General features: G+C 34.4%; 2 protein-coding genes across 2 annotated transcripts; both read left to right on the plus strand.

The window, feature by feature from the left end:
• The first annotated feature begins 2,324 nt into the window (after positions 1-2,324).
• On the plus strand, positions 2,325-14,154 carry LOC120344455 (uncharacterized). The gene is made up of 18 exons (XM_039413684.2): positions 2,325-2,597; positions 4,054-4,226; positions 4,800-4,974; positions 5,152-5,345; positions 5,815-5,954; positions 6,262-6,359; positions 6,462-6,586; positions 7,040-7,175; positions 7,940-8,125; positions 8,435-8,793; positions 9,066-9,254; positions 9,705-9,803; positions 10,607-10,800; positions 11,216-11,410; positions 11,768-11,864; positions 11,963-12,056; positions 12,388-12,481; positions 12,933-14,154. Exons 1-18 carry the CDS (start codon positions 2,408-2,410, stop codon positions 13,348-13,350), a joined length of 3,156 nt encoding a protein of 1,051 aa, XP_039269618.2. The 5' UTR covers positions 2,325-2,407; the 3' UTR covers positions 13,351-14,154.
• Positions 14,155-14,298: 144 nt separating this feature from the next.
• LOC120344456 (linear primary-alkylsulfatase-like) lies at positions 14,299-20,183 on the plus strand. Its single transcript, XM_039413685.2, has 5 exons — positions 14,299-17,157; positions 17,400-17,525; positions 17,808-17,918; positions 18,360-18,545; positions 18,780-20,183. Exons 1-5 carry the CDS (start codon positions 16,872-16,874, stop codon positions 19,979-19,981), a joined length of 1,911 nt encoding a protein of 636 aa, XP_039269619.2. The 5' UTR covers positions 14,299-16,871; the 3' UTR covers positions 19,982-20,183.
• Positions 20,184-20,927: the final 744 nt, after the last annotated feature.

Consider the following 20,927-nt stretch of genomic DNA (forward strand, 5'->3'; position numbering starts at 1 on the left):
AATCAAGAAATGACAAGTTTATTTCGACGACGTGGATATTTTTTATTTTCCCGTATTTTAAGGTGCCTGTTATTTTTTATGTCTGAAACCAAGGGTTACAATGTATTTTCTTCCCTCGTTTCTAGTGAACGCATAACTTTCGCAAAATTTGAACGCGAAGAAAAGGAAGATAAAATTGCTAGAAGGGTTAGCCTAAAGCAGTGGTTCACAACCCGGCGGTCGCAATCTACAGGTCGTGAATAAATATATCAGTGGTGGAAAAATATAAATTTGTATATAAGCAGAAAAATTATAAACCAGAAACATTGGATACCTATTTTTAAGGCTTTGCTTTGACAAGTCCTAGAATCGATCTGAAATCTACCACTTCGCTGCCGAACACACCATTAAATCCCGTCTGCTTACGGCACCCAATTTCAATTTAGCGTTGAATTTTAACACTTCGTTTCAATATTATGTTGTTGTTCTTGTTAGTAGTATTCTTTTCTTTCGTCATGATGAAATCGCTTTTCTCTTCGAATACTGGACCAATTGCTTTGAAATTTTCAGTGGTCAAAGAATGATTTTTTTGCCAGAAGGCTATTACTTTACTTATTTCAAAAAATTTTGTGGACTTCAAGAGATTCGTTGTTTGTGTCAGAATAAAAAATAGCGACATATTGTGACGTGCCATATATTTGAGAACAGCTCTTTTGTTTTTTATTATTGTGCCGTGATAGAATGGTTACACCTGCCGCAATTGTGAGATCGAATGTGTGATTTTGAGACCAATTTTGATCTCCGATACTTTCTAATCCAAAGGTACTCCGACCACTAAGTCGACCCCAACTAATAGGTCGAAAATATCAGTTCATTGAAATATAAAAGTAAATAGTAGCGATAGTCCACTCACAAGACTGTTATAGAAATTTTACATTTTGAGATAACGGGATAATAAAACAATCCCATTTGAATTGGTTCAAGATAACGGTTCGTATTATTCCGTAGACAAAGCATTTAAGCTTGAGATAATTTATTTTGTAGTACCTTTCAATTAAAATTTAGCACATATCGTGAAAGGGATCGAGGTATGTTAGAAAATATCCAAAGAGGGTCGCGACGCAAAAACGGTTGAGAACCACTGGCTCTGGCGGCTTGGCTCTTTTTCGATGTGACATCAAAGACGATAAAAAGTCAATATGAAATGGTGAGCAATTGTAATTTTCATCAATATATATATATATATATATATACAGTAGTGGGATTCAAATTTTTTGTCAGCCGGTTCCATCACAAAAGTCGTAGTTTTTCAGCCGGTTCTGTTACAAACAGAACATTGACAGTAACCACCACTGTATATATATATATATAGGAAAATAAAAATACTTACTATAAGTATCAATTCTAAAAAACAGGCGGAATTCTATTCGATGTTGCATGATGTCAGGAATCTCTAGAAAAAATATGCGGCTGAATTTTATTAGATAAGACATCAATATTCCCAAAAAATAGCATATATATATATATAACTGATATCAACGTTTCCCGAAGGGGGAGGATTTTTTTTTTTATTATCAAAGAATTCTTTTCAACTACCGAAACAGTTGCTTTGAAATTTTCAGTGGTTAAGCTTACATATTGAAATATCTGGGTACAAGCCCCTAAACTTCAAGTCGAGTCGCGGGCTATCCGAGTCAAGTCCCGGTCTTAACAAATTCCAGTCACTACATTCCCGAGTGTCAAGTCGAGTCACTGCTATATCGAGACACAAGTAGAGACCGAGTCATTGTCGGTTTCATAAGCAATGGTGAAGTAGATACTGAAACTTCCATTTGCACGTTTTTCCGCACTCGAAATAGATTTAGTTATTTTAATCGCCATTCCACTGTTGGTGCTACGAGCGTTAGTAACACGTTTGCAAACACTCATTCAAGATCAAATAAATTGCACAAAACATGCCGAGGCTGCAAAGTCAGTCTTCATCAGTCATGTATGTCTGTTTTCAAAGAAATGAGATAAAGGTGAAAACTCTCCCTGAATTGGACAACGAATCTTCCAATCTCATTATGCGTTTCCGTGTTTATGGCTATATTGGCAAAATTGTTGTGCCTGAGGCAATACTTGTAATTATTTCTTTTGCGTAAATTCTTTCTATATATATATATGTTCTCTTTAACTGTGGTACGTAGAGATTGGTGGAATATATTGGAGATTCAGTTGATAACATCAAAGTAGGTAGTTCAGAGCATAAATATTAACGACTGACCAGTGTATAGCTATGGACATGTATTGTCAGCTTATTTGGAAGTACTTGATTATGATTATAAAGAGCTACTTAATAGCCGAATTGAACACAGCTGATAAGTGAAGTTTTTTTACTCACTACAATATTTTGTCGTAACAGTTTACCAATACTAATAGCAGCGAAATGCTGGGATTGTACAGGCTGAGATGTTTTTGTGTGGTGTTTTTCATGATTTGCAATTCGGTAAATCTGGAGGCAATAAATGAAGCATCATCTTCAACTCATTCCCGTTCTCTGAAATTATTTAAACGTGAAATTATGAGAAGAATCACTACTTGTCCAGAGGATTGTACCTGTGAAGTTTACGAAAATGGTAAGTAAATGCCAATTTTCCTGCATTTCATTACGATTTTAAATTGATATCCTTGATGAATAAATTTATCATGGCCGTTTGTAATTCCTCTATCGTTGTAATCTTTCCTCCATGGAGCGCAAGTTGAATTTCTTGCTTCAAAAACAATTTTAAACGATATTTCCTCTGCACACCTGAGGTAGCGTTTACAAACATTTTAATTAAAAATATACATGTTGATGAGGGCATATGTTTTGTGAGCAATACATTTTAATTGTTAACTTTATTCGGCCATACATTTCATTGTATTGTTCACCAGACTAGTTTTACGACTTACGACACGTTATTTTGCCCGAGGATATATTTCGCTTTTAAACCTGTCATTTGATATAAATTAAATATATGCCGTAGTTACGTATTCGACCATGTTCTGTTCTGTTTTTTAAATTTATTTGAATATGTATTTTTTGGCAATAATTATTACTTCAATTTGTAAAAAGTACAGTATTCAAAAGAATCTCGCCATACTGATTTAAAATATCGAGAGAAGAAATGTAACTTCATAACACGATATACAAAAACACGCCTTTCTATATTTTCTCTGCTTTGCTAATTTTAAAATGTTTTGTTAAATTAAAGTTTCTTTGAAGCAACCCAAATATGCCTCATTTTCATGAGTGCCATAGCCGACAAAGAGTCTTTCTGATCCAAAACATTGCACACCCTGTATTTTCAGCATAAGTGTCATTGGTTATAATTTTAGAAATTCTTTGGCGCTTTTGAATCATCTGAATTAAAATCACGGTTTCTTCTGTGTGATCAAAACATTACGTCAAGTTAGTTTTATTGACACGCGAGATTTTCCCGATTCCAATACGCCTCATACTTGCGATAATGTGCCAATGGATACATCTAAGACAGGACTCAGCAATCTTTCGTCACCCGCGGGCCAGAATTTAAGGTTGCAAGTCATTGGCGGGCGCACATATTTTTAGAAAGTTAAAAACCGAACGAGTGGCTGATGAATCACATTTTTTCACACAGGTCAGAAGTTGAATTTTAAGCAGCGCGCGAAGATTGACCATTTGAATATTTTCTGCGCCGTTAAACCATTTGCACTTAGCATCATCTTTTTTCTCATTTTGTTGCCATTTGTTCAATTATAATTACATTATAGGCTCATTAAACGAGTAATTGTGGATTATATACTTGTTAGGTTATAATATAATTTAGTCTAGACTTGTCTCACAATAAATTCGGTTACGTGAAGAATATAATCGTCAAAACAGCTGCTTTGTTCCTATAATTTAGCGAAGCGTCGCGGGCCTGATTCTATTGCTCCGTGGGCCGTAGGTTGCCGACCCCTGATTCAAGATTTAACAAGAGGCGCAACAATTTTAACAACAAACCTTACAGACTTTGAATTTTTGAAGTCTCCATAATAATATCTTTAATGCATTTGAAATGATTTATTCAGATCACAAAATTGTCGATTGCATCAACACCGAAATGGTTGATATTCCCCAGGATATACCTGGAGATGTCGTTGTTCTAAATATGAGCAGAAATATGGTGATGACTATAAAATCGGGTTTGCTTGACAACTTGCGTGACCTCGAAATTGTTGATTTTTCTCACAACAAAATTAAGGTAAAGTGATAGAATATGAATCTTTAACAACTCGAGGAAACTGTTATTAGCTTTAACCCCACCAAACCTCGAATACTGGGAAAGGACTTTAAAATTCAAACCAAATTTTCCTTCTTTTTTATTGGATTACCATAATTAATTTGTAAACTGCCGAGTATCCACCTTATTCTGAGTTGAGTCATAAATTCCAAGGGTTGTCCTGAATTTTAAAGTAAGGCCTAGGAATATCATCTAATCTAATTCAAACATATTATTAAAAACTAGGTTTCGTGTATTTTACTTCCAGTGATCTGAATACCAATTTTCTCCCAACTCCCAGTCATTCGATCCTCAATGGGGTATATTTGCGACACTCTCATATAATTTTATAAAGGTTTATACCAGACTTTTCCAATGTATTGATAAGGATGATGTAGACATCTGGGGACAAAATAAAATATGTTCTATCACCAATATTCAGATGGAATTTGTAATCTTGATGCTATTGTAACTTTATGTGTATTATGAAAATAGCTTTTAATTCTTTTGCGAAATAGTCATTAAATATTTTTTTTTATTTATTTCAACGATTAGGAAATACAAAGAACTGCATTGGAAGATTTAAATGGAATGCGAGTCTTAGATTTATCATACAATAAAATAAAGAACATATCTCTCAATGATCTGCGGCAAAGTGCACTCAACTTGGAAGTTTTAAATATTTCGTCCACTGAAATACGTGAAGTTCCTGAGCTCTATGATCCGTCAGGTAGGGAAATATGCCGATTTAAAGATTATATAGAATATAATTTACATAATAGTAAAAACGGTAAAAAAGGTGTATTTTAGGCTAGTTGATATCCTTTTAATTTTTGTGCGCTTCAAGGTAATAGGTTATATCGTTACGAGTACGAATTAATTAAAAGTATTCACTTTTTTAATTTAGAAATTTACATGACAAAGTTAACTCATCTGTCGATGGGTCAAAACTTTTTTACAACCATACCTCCGTCCCACATACCAACTTCAGTAAAATATCTTGATATTTCGTGTCTGAACATGAAGATGTTGAAGAATACAGGATTGTCAGGTCTGAACCAATTAGAAGAGCTCATAATACGTGGTTGTCCAAGAGCTAAAGTAAGTGAATTCTATGATATTTTTTTGTTATCACTCATAATTTTTAACTCCCAATCATTTAATCATTTAATTTGGGTTTTAATACCAATTCAATAATAATATTGAGTTGGATATCCTCAGTTCTGTATCTTATATTAAGGGATAATTGAATTAGATGGCACTATGCTTGATAGTGAAGGCATATGTATATGGTATACCTATTTTATATTTCCAACGGAAGAAGTGGAAATCGGTTAAGGGCGATACACAACCTCTTTTCCGGTTAGGAAACCGTAACCGAAGGTGATAGGTGCGTTAACGTCAACCATTATTTGACGGTAGTTATCCAGTCATCTTATTGCGCACAATCACAATCCGCCGAATCGCAGAGTATTGCAAGGGCAATGGTAATATTGTGACTGTATGCAATAATAAACTATTTTGTATCGCCATTAATGCTTCGTACCAAATTTACATTTTTTTATTTCAGGGGCGAATAAAATCAGTTGAACACAAAGCATTCGCAACATCAATTCGCCTGAAACACCTTGATTTGAGTTTGAACGACTTGACAAGCGTACCTACTGGTCTTCCACCAAGTTTGGAAGTCTTGAATCTTGCGAACAACAAGTATGATTTTTTATGCTGATAACTATGATCAATTTATTTATTATGCTCCTAATTACGCAACAATTTCTGTGATATCATAACATTGTAAAGTTTCTTAGCGTTGGCTCGTGTCTCAAGTTTATATTTCGGCAAATTTAAAGCAATGGGTCAGGAAGTTAAAAACCATTTTAGAGTTTAAAACTTCTGTATGGCGAGTGCTATTTCGTTGTCATCTCATCAACTATTTTTTTTCTCTAAATGTATATTCGAATGTACGTATTATCTGATTTGTCCATGTCCACATTATCTAATATATTCTAAAATTTAGAATAACAACAATCAAGAAAACAGAATGCGCGAAGGAATCTGATATGCGGGGGAGGTTATACGTCACTGCCAACAACGAATACGACGAATTCGGAGACGGTACTGTTGATATAAAAAATAGAGTCATCATTGATTTCATCATTCTATTTTCAAGTCTGTAAAAATCACGTTTATTTTATTCTCTTTTTTTCATAATCTCAGGTCGACTGACCCGTCCTGTTGGAACTGCTTTGTCAGGACTGGATAAACTGCGCGTGTTGACTTTAAGTGGAAACCCTATTGCTAGTTTGTGTATGGATGAATTTGTAAATATGGAAAATCTACAAGTGAGCAACCCATTATAAGATTTGATATGGCATTGATTCCAGCTATTTCAACGACATTTCTTTCGAACTTCGCCATACATTTTGTCGCCTCGGATCAGTCTACTCCACTATTTCTAGTACATCGTGTTGAATATATGGTACTCCCGTAGTATGTGAACCAAGATGGCGGACACCGGAACGTAATATGTGTACCAGGTTAGGCCATAATTTCAGGTACAAATACTACGAGAGTCACTTGGCTAGTACTCGAACTCGTATTAGAACTGAAATAAGCAAAATTGGAATAAAATTATGGCCCAACCCTAAACTGATACATATACTACGTTCCGGTGTCCACCATCTTGGTTCCCATACTCCATGAGTAACGAATATATAATTATTGATACTGCTTTTGTTTAACTGTGTCGCCACAATTGTAATCGAAACGAGTTATTTTATGTGATTTTATCACAGGTTTTGAACATGTCTGGTTGCAGTTTGTCTTCGTTTCATCCTCACACTTTCGTATATCCTCGTGTATTGCAAGTTTTAGATCTCAGTGACAATAACATGATGCACTTTGTAACCGAAGAATTATCCATGCTTGAAGGTAAGGATTTGATATACCATAATCCAGCAGGCGCGTCGTGATTTGGTTATTCAGTTTATTTATATATGTTTAAATTTTGAAGATTTATTTATTTAGTTTGAAATCTTTGGCGTTCGCTCCTTGAATAATATTTGTTTAGCCATTGTGTCAAGTGCGGACTTAACAGTCATAGCATTAATTTGTTTTATATATTTCACGGCCTTCTGTCTCCCCGAACCTTGATGCTATAAAAATCATCATATGCTATACAGGTATGCTATACATTGCAGGATTTTCCATTTTGAAAGTAGTTGAGACTGAGAGTAATTTTCGCGAGTTGGCTCTTGCAAACTGGTTTACATGTTTTTTAACCATCCTGTTGATTCTGTATTTGAACATTTGCCATTCGGAAGTATTGATGTCCAATTTAAGTCTAGTCTAACGCACATTTTTCGACTACAACTAACTTTTTTATAACGGCAACTAACTAGAACTCACCGGTGAACAAAATGACTATTAAAAGGTTCGGTTTATGAATATCACAATTTCGAATAAATAACGAAAAACTGACCAATAGCCAGCGAAAACCATACATACGAGCTAATATCTCAGTTTCGGAAAAATAGCGAAAAACTGACGAGATAGCATAATCATGGTGTCTGAGCGGCTAAACATTCTATTGTTACGTCACGTTTGAAACTTTCCTCAATTTTATGAAAATATGCAAGGAACTCGATGCCCGGGGAAACATTTATTTTAAACTGTTATTCTTATACTTGTAACAGAGTTGTATCTTCAATACAATGTTCTCGAGAATGTCGGAAAAATAAGTCGTCGTAAGTTGCCATCTCTAGAAAAAGCAGATTTCTCTGGAAATCCGTGGAGATGTAACTGTGATATCAAACCTCTTTTACAACTTCTTGGATATCATTCGAACGAAGTCGATTTTATCAACCTGCATGCTTACTCAGGTAAATCATCAGTCTTTTTTATCACATATACAAGAAGGCATAATGATAATGGTGAAGGTTGTCCCTAACCAAGTTGACGTCTTTCACAGGTTGAGGGTCATAGATGCGCTTCATTAAATTATCTTATGTGTAATGAATTGGGCCCACCAAATCTTCTTACCTAATAGGAACTGCTTAGTCAGCGTTGTGAGTTGTTTTGAGCTTAAATGGAATTCCTTCGTAACAATTCACGATAAATCAGAATCTTTAACTTGACTCCAGGAAATGTCATAATGAAAAATCACATTTCAACCATACTTTTGTTTTCAGTTTACTACGCATGCACTTTCCCGCTCAAACTCAAAGGAAAACCTCTGATGACATTGGATTTGGATGAAGTTGTTTGCGGCGAAGACGGTTCAATAAACATCTGGGCAATTGCTGCTCCGGCAAGTCTTGGTCTTATAATCATATTAATAGTGATCGTTATCGTAGTGGCATTCAGAAGAGATGCAAAGAAACGAGCAAAATTAAGAGCCGAGAGAGGGATTGTTGATGATGAAAGCGACAAAGAATCTTGTTCATGTTGTTGTAAATGCTGCTGCCGAAAAAAAGAAGGAAATTATACGAGGCACGTAACAAAAGACTCCAGAAGAAATTTTGATTATGCGAGTGATACACTTGTCCGGGTGGGTCCAGAAATTATGCATTTGTTTGTTGTGGATCTCACACATATATTATCAGTGTTTTTGTGCCATGAACTAATGAAGGCTATGTGCAAATATCTCAGTATTTTCATACCTTTGCTGCCAAAGAGGCTCTACTAAGACTTTAAAATTTGGTCAACCAAATTCGTAGTCCGAAATTTATACACACATCAAAATGATTTGTATTTTCTATGTAATTGAAGGAGCTTTAAAAATTAATCCCATATCTTCCAAATTTTGTTTGTTTTTTAAAGAAAAACGCTCTCCTCAATGATGCTGCGATACTGTGTAATACTAAAGATCAAAAATGGATAATAAACAAAATGATACCGGAGGTTCATCGTTATCGAGAAGAAGGTTTCAGTCAATCAAGCAAGAAAAAACTTAACGTACCACCTAGAAAACTTAACATGAACGTTTTTACCATTGGACAGAGCATCAAGGTAGGAGGAGCTTGGCATGCCATGTAATAACAAATTATTAGATATGAGGTCCGTTTCTCAAATGACATTTCATGACAATTGATAAGAAAAAGTTTACCATACAAGCGCTGCTATAGTTGAATAATATTGCCTACCAGTAATTTCCCATCATGTTGTTTCTGTGGGTTGTGTTGATTTTGATGTATATACTATAACATCATGATTCGAACCCTACTTAACTCGCGGAGTTACTTACATTGAAACTTGATTTTCACGAATACCCGTACAATCGTTGATTGCTGCAGTCAAACCGGCAATATTTCTTGGTTTGTTGTGTAATTTGTATGTGTTTGTTGCCGAAATGGCTATTAAAACGGGCTATGAGATGATTCTTCACATGTGGCCCACAATGTTATAAAACACTGCTCTTGATTGATAGCACGCAAAAATAATTATTTTCATTTAATACAGATTGAACGTTTGTCAAAATGTATAGATTCAAACAGAAAAATTGTTCTCGTCATCACACACAATTTTGTTGAAGAAGAACCTTGCATACTAGTTTTGAATGTAAGGATATTTACTTATTGTCTTGTGAATGAGGTTTGATATACTTGTAAAACACGGATACAGTTTCGTAAACATTTGTCCTGTGGATTTAGAAGGTTAAATGAGTACATTTTTCATATTGTTTTTCTATGTGTTTACTAAATTTTGACTGTAAAATTACTTGCATAATCAGAATAAAATCAAAACTACTTTTAGTTTTAGTGCAATGTTGAACATCTGCAAACATTTTTAGTGTAGGCACAGATTCCATACTATTCGGAAATGTTTATTTCGTACCACTAAAAGATTTTAGTACTCATTGCTTAAAGTTATAAGTGCAACAACTTGTGACAAAGTATAAATGTCTGACTTAACTTTTCCAAAATATACATCCCGTATGGTGTATGGGCCTATAGGCAAAAACCCCATCTTGGGTATTTTACAAAGCCTATACAAGTAAACGCGCTCATTTATACCAATATAATGTGTGGATTCAAAACACAGGATTGAAAAATACCAGAACTCAGACCAGAGTCATGACTGCTATAAACATTCTAGCTATTTCGGCAATATATGATTAATAAGACGGTGTTTTAAAAACGCCGTGATTCACGTGTTCAACACATGTTCTACTTGCCTCACATGTCCCACTCGTCCCGTTTGCCTTACGCTTCTCTCAAGTGGGGCACGCGAGACAAGTTACACAATCGGGGCACGTGGGACAAGTGGTACACGTGGGGTATGACATTTTGAGACATCCTTAATACAATATCCAATTGTCGTTTTATACTCCTGTGTGAATGAAATTTCCAATTATTATTCAGATCATTCGGGAACGCATGGTTCGAGATCCAAAAGATTCTGTCATTTTATTAATTCTTGATGCCATAGCTTGGTCAACTATGCCTCAGTGCCTACAATTTCTGATGGTGGAAAAAACGTTTGTTCAATTTCCTCAAGACGGTCGCGGGAGACAAGAATATTATTTCTGGGATAGTGTTTGCTCAAATATGTACAGGTACATCACGAATTACGGCTGTGATTTCTTCAAGTCTATTCTATTTTCATTTACAAATGTGACCATTTTGCGGGATTTCATAATAGACCATATTTAATAAATGAATATTGAGTAAATGGGTTTCAGGAAATAGCCAAGTAAAATAATACGTTATTATATATTATTTTGAATTTAATTTTTTTTTATAATGATTGCGTTTCGTCCAATTCCAAGTAACTGTGGATAAATTGATCAACATATGCTGAGGTGATACCTTGTGATAGCTAGTCTGATCTAGAAAAATCTGGTTTCCCTGTCCGCAGTATATCTTTAAGCAAGTCTTGATTGAATTAGATCGTTTTGAGAATAAGTGCGCGGAGGTATTCAAAATTTTTAAATGGGTAACAAGTGCTAATTTTAATAATTTACTACACAGCAATAGTTTGCGAATGCTTCTACCACCCGTAAACGAAGAGACAGATAATTTGGCTTTCGAAGAGGAAGATACTGTTGGTAGATTACCTATAGTCAATCAACCCTTGCCAGGATTTAACGAAGACGAAGCTCCACCAATGAGACCGTCAGGCTGGAATACTGGAGGCCGGCGAATGGAAGGACTCAGCATGAAAAAGTATGACATCAAAGTTCTAATGTCTACATCGGTACTTTACACCTGTCGATTGTTTGATGCGAAATATTAGCTTTTGATTCTATTTCGTAAAAATAACAATACAATGTTCACATCAACAAAGTCAAAAATCTAAATTTCAACAGAATGAATGATGACACTATATTAAGCCCAACTACAGAAACAGCTATGGAGGCTCGAGCGTTGAGTCTTGTGGCATTTTTGTATGGTATCACATATTCATGTTGCCACACGCTTTCTTTGATGCCCATCATTAAGGCTACATATTGATATTATTATATTGATATTTATTACATTTTGATACTTTCATTCAAATTTCATCATTCTATTTGTATTCAGTATGTATATGAGCCCGGAACGACAAGCTAAATTAAGGCGACTCGGATTGCAAAACGATGGACATCTTATGGATCAAATGTATGGAGGGATTGAGGAGGTAAAATAACGCCTTGGATTTTTATTCCAATAGGTTTATTTGTGTACAAATACATTTACAAAACGATTACCTTGATTTAACATCTTGTTTTCTTATAGGCAAGAAACTTAGGTCGTGAGCAAAAGAAAAGTTACGAAGAAGGCCAACAAGTCAGAGATAATTTGGCAACAAATTTTCCACTTCATAATATGGGTAAAAAACCGCTGTTACTACTATAATTTTCTAAAGAGTGGCACATATTCTGTCCAAATTTTATAAACACATAAGAGTTCTCATTGTAAGAAATTGCGAGTCGAAAATAGGTTCGAATTCAGTCATAATTCCTTCTTCTTAAGGTAAATATCATTTCATAGTTAGACTTGATTGTTACTTGTTTAATTTTCGTTGCTTTTATTGATATTTCTTCGATTTTGAAATTATCAACTTTTATTAGCGGTTTTTACACATTAGAGTACACATCTCTAAAGATTTCGCAGAACATCACTTTTGAGCAATGTTTTCACGTTTCATACTTAATTTTAAGACTTTCTCCGCCAAGCACAGATGGATGATATTGCATCAGTTCACAAAGATATTGATGATCTGTATTCTACACGCGGCTCTAGTGCTTTACCACGGTAATATTATACAGTTAATTATATATAAAAACTTGATTTTTAACTGAATTTTACCGAGAAGCATTGTTTGGCGCAATAGCCGAGTGACATTGGAGCGTTGTACTTGAACTATGTTGGTATCGCAGGTTAATCACATGCGCACTACTTCACCCTGGGTGTCTTAACTCGCTAGGCCATACCGAACCCGGGAAATTCCATCTCTTCCCAACAAACATTATAGCTTCTCACCACGGTTGCATGAAAACCTTGTAAAACAAAATGATTATCGTGTGTAAATTGGGAACAAATCCTTCATAGTTCATTTTATTGGAGAGCGTGATATCTCAAAAGTTATTGTATGTCGAGACATACCCAATTATTGATCCCATTATTACAATGCAAGTTATTTGGCGCATGTTGAATTTTGCATAAACAGATTGTTATCTTGCTCAATTAATATTATATATTCCAGTCCTCCGTCATCTGGAAGAACTCGTACTATATTGCCTCCTAATGCAGGAGACGCAGATAGTATATATTCAGAAGATTTGGAAATCGCTTCTCAGATGATAAGAGCGCCAGAGAGACAACGTTCAGCACCTCGAATAAAACCATCTCATCTATTCCCAGCAGTAGGAGTAGATCCGTCCGGTGCTTCACATCATGGTAACGTACCTGGTGACCAGTTACACGGAACGGATAAGACGTTTCAAGAAGCAACTCTCCCAAATTCAATGAATACTCTAGAAAATGTTAATTTACCAGAACCGATTCCGACAATGGACGAAAGAGAGGAAGATGAGAGAAGTGATGTTGAAGAAGATTCAAAGCGAAAAAAGAAAAAAGAGAAGAAGAAAAATAAAAAGAAATCGAAAAAGAAAGGAAAATGAAGACGTATTTAAAATTTTTTTCAATGAACGTTATTTCACTATAGTGCACTTTTATTGATATATATAGAGTGGACCAAAGTAGGGAAGCAGTTTAAAATAACTGTTTTTCTACTTTTAGCCCACACTGTATAATTAGTTACAGCGTTCGTTTTCAATCTTTTTGTTGGAGCAGAACCACATTGAAACATTCCAGAGGATCGAGAAACCTCTGTGCATAGGATTTAATTGTCTTTTATTTTATGAATTGTAATAATCACAAATATATATAAGAGCAAACATAATATTGCAAAAACAGAATGGAATGATCACGCAACCGGCGTGAAATAAGGGGAAAACTTAAATAATTATCAAATTTGCGTGACAGTAGAATGACCAGCAGGTTTTTAATCCGATAAAGCTTCTGTGTTACTTTATTTCATACGAAGTGTTATTACCTTCCACGTATATCTGCTTCCTCATCTTACACGATCAACAGTTTCTGAATCTGGTGATCAAACTTATTTTGAGTCTTCCGCTACTGAAGACAATCATATGAAATAAAAATTGTAAGAAATTTTTAAGTTGATACGAATATTTTTGAAAAAGTAATATTATACTATTGTATGAAGATAAAATTGTGTTGAGTAGAATAACGATAATGAATGAATAGCGGTGTTTTGAACCTTGGATTCGCTTTATTATATGAAGATAAAATTGTAGCTTTTACGTTATGCATTTTGTAAATATTGTATTGTGCAATTGGACTTTCAAGTCTTCCATGATTTCCAAGATTTTTTTCTGAGAATACAGAAATAATACTTTGTATTCGACATATTTTTAATAATATAGAGTTATTTAGAATTATTGGAAAACGTATTCATGCATACTATTCAAACTTTGTAAACGCCACAGCGGTAATTTTGCGTAGTGCTGGCTATTGATGCTCTGCAATTTGAAATAACAAAAACAAAAATAGTGAGGAAGAAATAAAGAGATCCAAAATAAACAGGGAGAAGAATATATCGAAAAAGATTGGGTACCATTGGTCTACCGCCTTTTATTTCCAAGACTCAGTTTAATGATTACAGATTTTTAGTGGAAATCTTTAATCATTATCAGCTGTAGTGGATTGCGTCTTCAATATATGTATATTTTAATATTATTGCAGAAGAATGGATCCTAATCTAGTCGTTTCGGTTAGGTCAGTTATATACTTGTTACTTGCTTAGGAATTATATTTCTATCAAGTCTCCTTCACGCTTTGCATACTAATTCAAGCTATTCTTTCTTGAAAACCCTTCTTTCCATTTATTCCTTGCCTTTTCAATTACGTATAGGCTACACCTTATTTAGACTAATAATTGACCCAAGTTGATTCATAACTTTTGTTTTCCGGACTTGATGCGTTAATGGCAAATAAGACTGGCTTACACTCAACTTAATTAAAAGTGCTATGGGACAATATAAAGTTTCGAAGCAATTGAGTAAAGTTGAAAGTAAGAACAATTTTGGTGAAACAATTTTGACAAAAAACTAATGATCATGGCAATAAAAAAAAAACATAGCTTCGTTGAACTACAATTACGTATTTAATATGAACGTGTTTATATGCCTGATATGCCGTTTATATCGCGATATAAATGCAAACCTTTGCAATGGAGCTAACGAAAGCACCACACATTCGCATAATAGCGCACGATCTAGTGTTATAACGACCTGTATTATTCATGTATATGCATGTTATGTCGGGTTGGCAATATCTAGAATCGGTGACCGTACATTTAAACCCATGTTTATATCCGCGGGTTCAATCTGTATGCGGGTGCTAAAACTCATGGGTTAGGGTTAGTATGGGTCAAATATCCGTAAAACAAAAAAAAATTCCATAGGTGCAATAGTATGCAGGCGCAATTGTCATTGGTTCAAATGTAATGGAACCTCTAGAATCAAATGTTGACAATTGTTGTAGATGTTGTACAAAAGCATTCATGTAATGGCCTTTACATTCTGGTAAACATAATAGTGTTACTAAATCGTAGGCTTGTTCAACAAACTATCGCATCAATATTTTAAAATTTATTCAATCGGCAATAAGCAAAAATCTTGCGTGAATCTTAACAAATTTCATAGCCTTGCAGTGTAATATATAATATGCTATTCATTTAGTTTGAGCACTTCTTGTTTATCAGGCCAGATATTTTAAATTCTACAAAGGATTCACTTTGTAGAAGAAGAACATTTGAATCCAATGGCAGTACTCGGTATAATGTCATTGGTTTATTAGAAAAATACATCTGGCATTGATTATATCATTTGAAGATAACAATGCAGTTGTACCTAGAACGGTGCAATTATCGATTCATTTTTGTGAACTTAAGGCGTTGAGATTGTTTGAAATATCTGTCGATTGGGCTATTTGTGTTTCAATGCTTGGTGTTAAGCGAGAATAAATATTTTGTGCCTCTCGTCAACCATTGGTGCTATGTATTTAATCAGGTCACGGAGTTGAATACATTTAAACCTCAATAGAAAAGAATGTATTTTAGTTTATAGCAAACGCTTGTTAAATTATTACATTCTTGTTGTATATATGTTCTACAACATGTAATGCGTTATTTTTATGTGTCGGTGATAAATATACATCACAGCTCGCAAATAGAGGGTCTCTTTCGTGGTAAAAGATAATCTTACATTGAGAATTTGCAAAGTTGTGAACATTGGGTTGCTGATCAATGTTCAGAAGAATTAAATGGATCACTCCAATGAAAACTTGAAACCGGTTTCGAAATTTCTCGAATTCATTTGCACACGCAGGATCTTTTTTTTGTCTTGATATACTTTACCTCCGAAAAATTTACGAGATAAATTATACAATCAACATACCATGTTTCACTTCATTTGTAAAACATAATATATATGAAAGCTTCTTGGGTTGAATGCCTCGCGATTTCACCTGTGGAAAATTTTTAAGAACGAATCGTTCAGATCTATTTCGCAAATCATTCAATAGATGAATCAGATTTTGTCAATCATAGTTGCAGTTTAATTCTGATTCAACTGAATGTTTGTTCATTTTTGAATAATGTTTGAATTCAATTCAAACAACAAGCAATTACTTTTATTAAGCATTAAAGCTACCGGGTACGCGCATCATCACAGGCAAATAGTTAACATTTTATAGTCACAAATGACTGAGTGCATTCATTCACAAAAACATGATAAAAAAGGGGTAGTTGCTTTTTTATATTCTATTGTCAGAATTTTATAACAGAGCGGTGCAATGATTTTTATTTGAATTTAGAGTAGTGAGAAATTTGGCATGAATTGCTGCAACAATCTGACCTATCCATTTCAGCAACAATTTTCCTTCCTATTCGAGGTAAACGTATAAAAAATGACTGATTTTATGTCGTCAATTTGCCTTTTTATATGGTTAAATTTTTTTATATATGATTGCTGGTTGTAATTTTGTTAAAACATAATATTCATGCAACCCTATGTTTAGCTTCAATAGTTTCATAAATTAAATATTGGACAGAATAATGGACAGAATAAAATGGCTCTTATCTCAAATTGCATTCGTCAGCTTCTTTATCGTAGCAATCAATGGAAAGTTGGATGTCTCGATGAGTAAAGACGGATATCACGTTGCTGATGTGTATGAATACTTGGAGAATCCTCTCTCAAAAATGACGGATCGTACAAAGTCATCCGATAAACTTGTTGGCTACACGGGGAGTGAATTCTTGAAAAGAGAAGTTCTAAAAGTCGGTTCAAATGTTTACGTAGCTATTGGGTTTGCGCTAGCGAATTCAATAATGATTGAAGGTAAATAATTATTTATCCTCCGCTCATTATTTATCGAATGTTAATTTAAAATCAAGAAATCTGCACACGGGATTGTTTCATGAACTTAAACAAAACGACAGAGATACTTTTAAATGAGATTTATATTCCTAATTAATATTGATGTTCTTGTTCTATATTCAATTCTTCTACGTTTTAGAAATGTTCGTCTACGTTTTCCACTTTGAATGATGATCACAACTTATGATATTGTGTTATTTTAGGTGATGACGGAATAATCATTGTTGATACAACGGAAAGTACGGACAGTATGCAGGAAATTTTAACAGAGTTTCGAAAAATTACTACAAAACCTGTTGAAGCGGTTATTTATACACATTTTCATGGGGGTATAAACTTTATTATTTATTAAAGATACTGCAAAAAATATTAACGATATATATAAATTCGGTTACACGTAGGCTAGTTTAAAACAAGAATACACGCTGGTCATAAAAAGCATATTATGTTGTGAATGAATGTAAAAACTTCATCAGTTCAAGTACAACAAACTTCGAACATGAGAAAGATTTTTGGATAATGTGGGAGAACATATTACTTGCAACACCAGAGTAAGTAAAAATTACTAATATTTCTATTTATACAGCTACAGTTTCTATATAATTTTATAGATCATTATCGAGGCACTCTTGTTATTGTTGAAGAAAGGGACAAATTGTATCCAAATGCAACCATAAATATTTATGCTCATGATACAACAGAATCATTCATTATCCAAAGGAGTAAGTATTTAATTCGAGTACGTAATTTAGTGAGTACAGCATTTAAATACTTTTATGGTGCTAATAAGACACACCTATTTAAATGAAATCAAAAACAGGATCTTTTTGCTATCGAGCCCATCCTTGGCTGATCTTCTTCTTATGTCTGACTGAAAAATTCAAAATGCTCATGTCGCACCTTACTACAGTCTCAAGTCTCATGAGCGAGAGCTTGCCCCGTTGTCGGAACACAGAACAGACGACCAACACATAGCTATTTGCTATGCTAAATATCATGCACAAATTTGGTTTCCTCGGTGTTTTGGTTCTTGTTTGTTTACGTGTTCAGATCTAAATGTTGGAGTCTATATTTATGTGAGTAATTGATTGTAAGATTGAAAAAAAAATGACCAATAAAATCTGGAATACATACATTTTCTGACTATTTTTTTTACCATTTAGTTGATCCGATGTTTGAGATTACTATGAAACGAGCTCTAAGGCAGCTTGGACATCTACTTCCTAAGTTTGAAGGCGCCAGAACCGGATCCGGATTAGGACCAGAGTTCAGATCGGACTCATCTAATGCTCGATACACAGGAAGACCGACGATTACATTTTCTGACCGGGAGAAATTTATAGAAGCGGGTGAATTCTTGAGTTGTATATATGCCGTTCTTTGCAAATAAATTAAAAAGTCTTATAAAAAATTAACTTATTTCATAGTTGTTCAGTTAAGACAATGTTTCATACAATAAGTTATACCATTGCAGATCAAAACAGACTATACTCTGACCAAATATATTTATATATACTCAGGGATTGGAAATTTTGAAATGATTCTAGTACTAAACTATATCTTTTGATGGTGGTTTATTTAAGGCATTGAATTTGAGTTGCTTTTCACACCTGGTGAGACAGATGATCAGATCACAGTATGGCTTCCAAATGAAGGAGTTGCAATGCCGGGCGATAACATCTACAAAACGTTTCCAAACCTGTATGCAATCAGGGGCAGTCCAGCACGAGATTGCAAGCAGTGGTATCAAAGTTTGGACAGAACACGAGCCCTAGGAGCGAAATATTTGGTTATGTCTCACACTAGACCGATTGTAGGAAGAAAAGAAGTTTATGATACCTTGTTGGTATATAGAGACGCTATAAAATATGTGAATGACCAGACGATACGGCTCATAAACAAAGGATACCTGCCTGGGGAAATTGTCGAAGAAGTTCAACTACCTGATAAATTGTTTGAACACCCTTTCTTACAGCAACATTACGGAACTGTCGAATGGTCCATTAAAGGAGTTTTCACCAACATGATGGGATGGTTTAGTGGTGACCCCAAGGACTTGCATCCGATGAGCGAGATTGATCGTTCTGTACGACTTGTACGTTTACTAGTAAACGCCCAAACAAACAAAGCCTGTCCTATTGAAGTTATGCTTCAAGAAGCCGAAATATCTCATAAAAACTCACACAGCCATTACATTTCGACAGGAAAGCATTTAGTCACTGAAGACAAATGGGCGTTAGAGCTTGTAGACTCCATTCTTGTTCTAGATGGCCTGGAAGACTCCGTCATTGAAACCGCTCGCCGAATTAAAATTAGTGCTTTAACAGCCCTTGGAGTTGAAGAAGTTAGTGCAAATGGAAGAAATTACTATCTCACATACGCGATGGAAATAGAGAAAAACTTATCGCTTGTGCGGTCGAAGGAATCCAGAGCATTTTCTATAAAAAGATCTCCGATTGACAAAATTCTGGAGTTACAATGCTTAAAAGTGAAAGGTTTAGAATGTCAACACGAAAATTACGTCATCGTATTAGTATTCACTGATATGGAGAAAACTTTTGTAGTGACATTACGCAACAGCGTTTGTGACATCACGGAGACTGTGTTAGATGAAGTCATCGGAGATGTTTCGTTATCCACCACATCCGATGTATATCGTAATATACAAGCTGAATATACGGAATTGAATGATGAGATTGTACGCGGTAATGTGAAAGTAACGAAAGGCAATGTGGATGCATATATCAATTTTGTGAAGTGTTTTGATCCAGTTAATTCTATATAACTGGTATGAAGAAAATAATATTTCCATGCCATATAAAACTGTAAACAAAAATTGGATATTTCACTTGAAATCAATTATGTCATATAAATAGCAAATACATTTATATTTGAGCTCAATGATTTCATTTAACTAACATGATCAAATCAAAAGAGAAAATTGCTCTATGCCTCAATTCAAATATTGAAGTTACTTTGCAAACGGTGAATTCATCTTGATATTTAATAAAGTAATAATAATATATTAAGATTGTACATTAATTTCTAAATGGACCTACAAAGGGAGGAACAAAAAAATAAAGCGGGGCCCCTACTTCGAGTCAAATTATGAAATAGGCCTCTGATTTAGGAATGCTAAAGGTGCTTCCCACAGAATTAGTATTACCGCTATTGTAAACCAACCGATAGTGTTTCTCTCTTGCTGTTAAGAAATTGAAATGTTGATTGCCTACACTGTAAAAAATGGTAAAGGTGATTTACAAAAAAATATGCGTCAGCACCGATGCCATGCACTTGATTGTAAATACTTTATACAACTTCAGTTGTACTGAACCAGAGCGTTTGTAATTCGACAACCAAGTAAGTATATGTACTCGACAAAAGCAGTTTATTGGATGTCTCCGATCTTTACAGGAGCACAGATGCTAACCTCAACTACAACAAGACAAGTTGTAACACTAAAGATCATCCTAAACTTACTTGCCTAATTAACCCTCACACCACCACTCTGAGTAATGCGAATTGAACCAATGATATGCACGTTTATTGAAAATAACGAAGATTAAAAAAAAAACAGGTGAAACTTAAAAGGAACCGAACGAAATAAATAACGTAGTCAGTAGCTAATTTAACAAATTTAATTTCAAGTTGACAAGAAAAAAGCTAAATTTAAAACGATATTAATAAATAGAGCAAAGACATTCAAAAATCATTTTTTGTGACTTAGGGGA

This window comes from Styela clava, chromosome 5 (assembly GCF_964204865.1).
Source record: "Styela clava chromosome 5, kaStyClav1.hap1.2, whole genome shotgun sequence".
NCBI lineage: Eukaryota > Metazoa > Chordata > Ascidiacea > Stolidobranchia > Styelidae > Styela > Styela clava.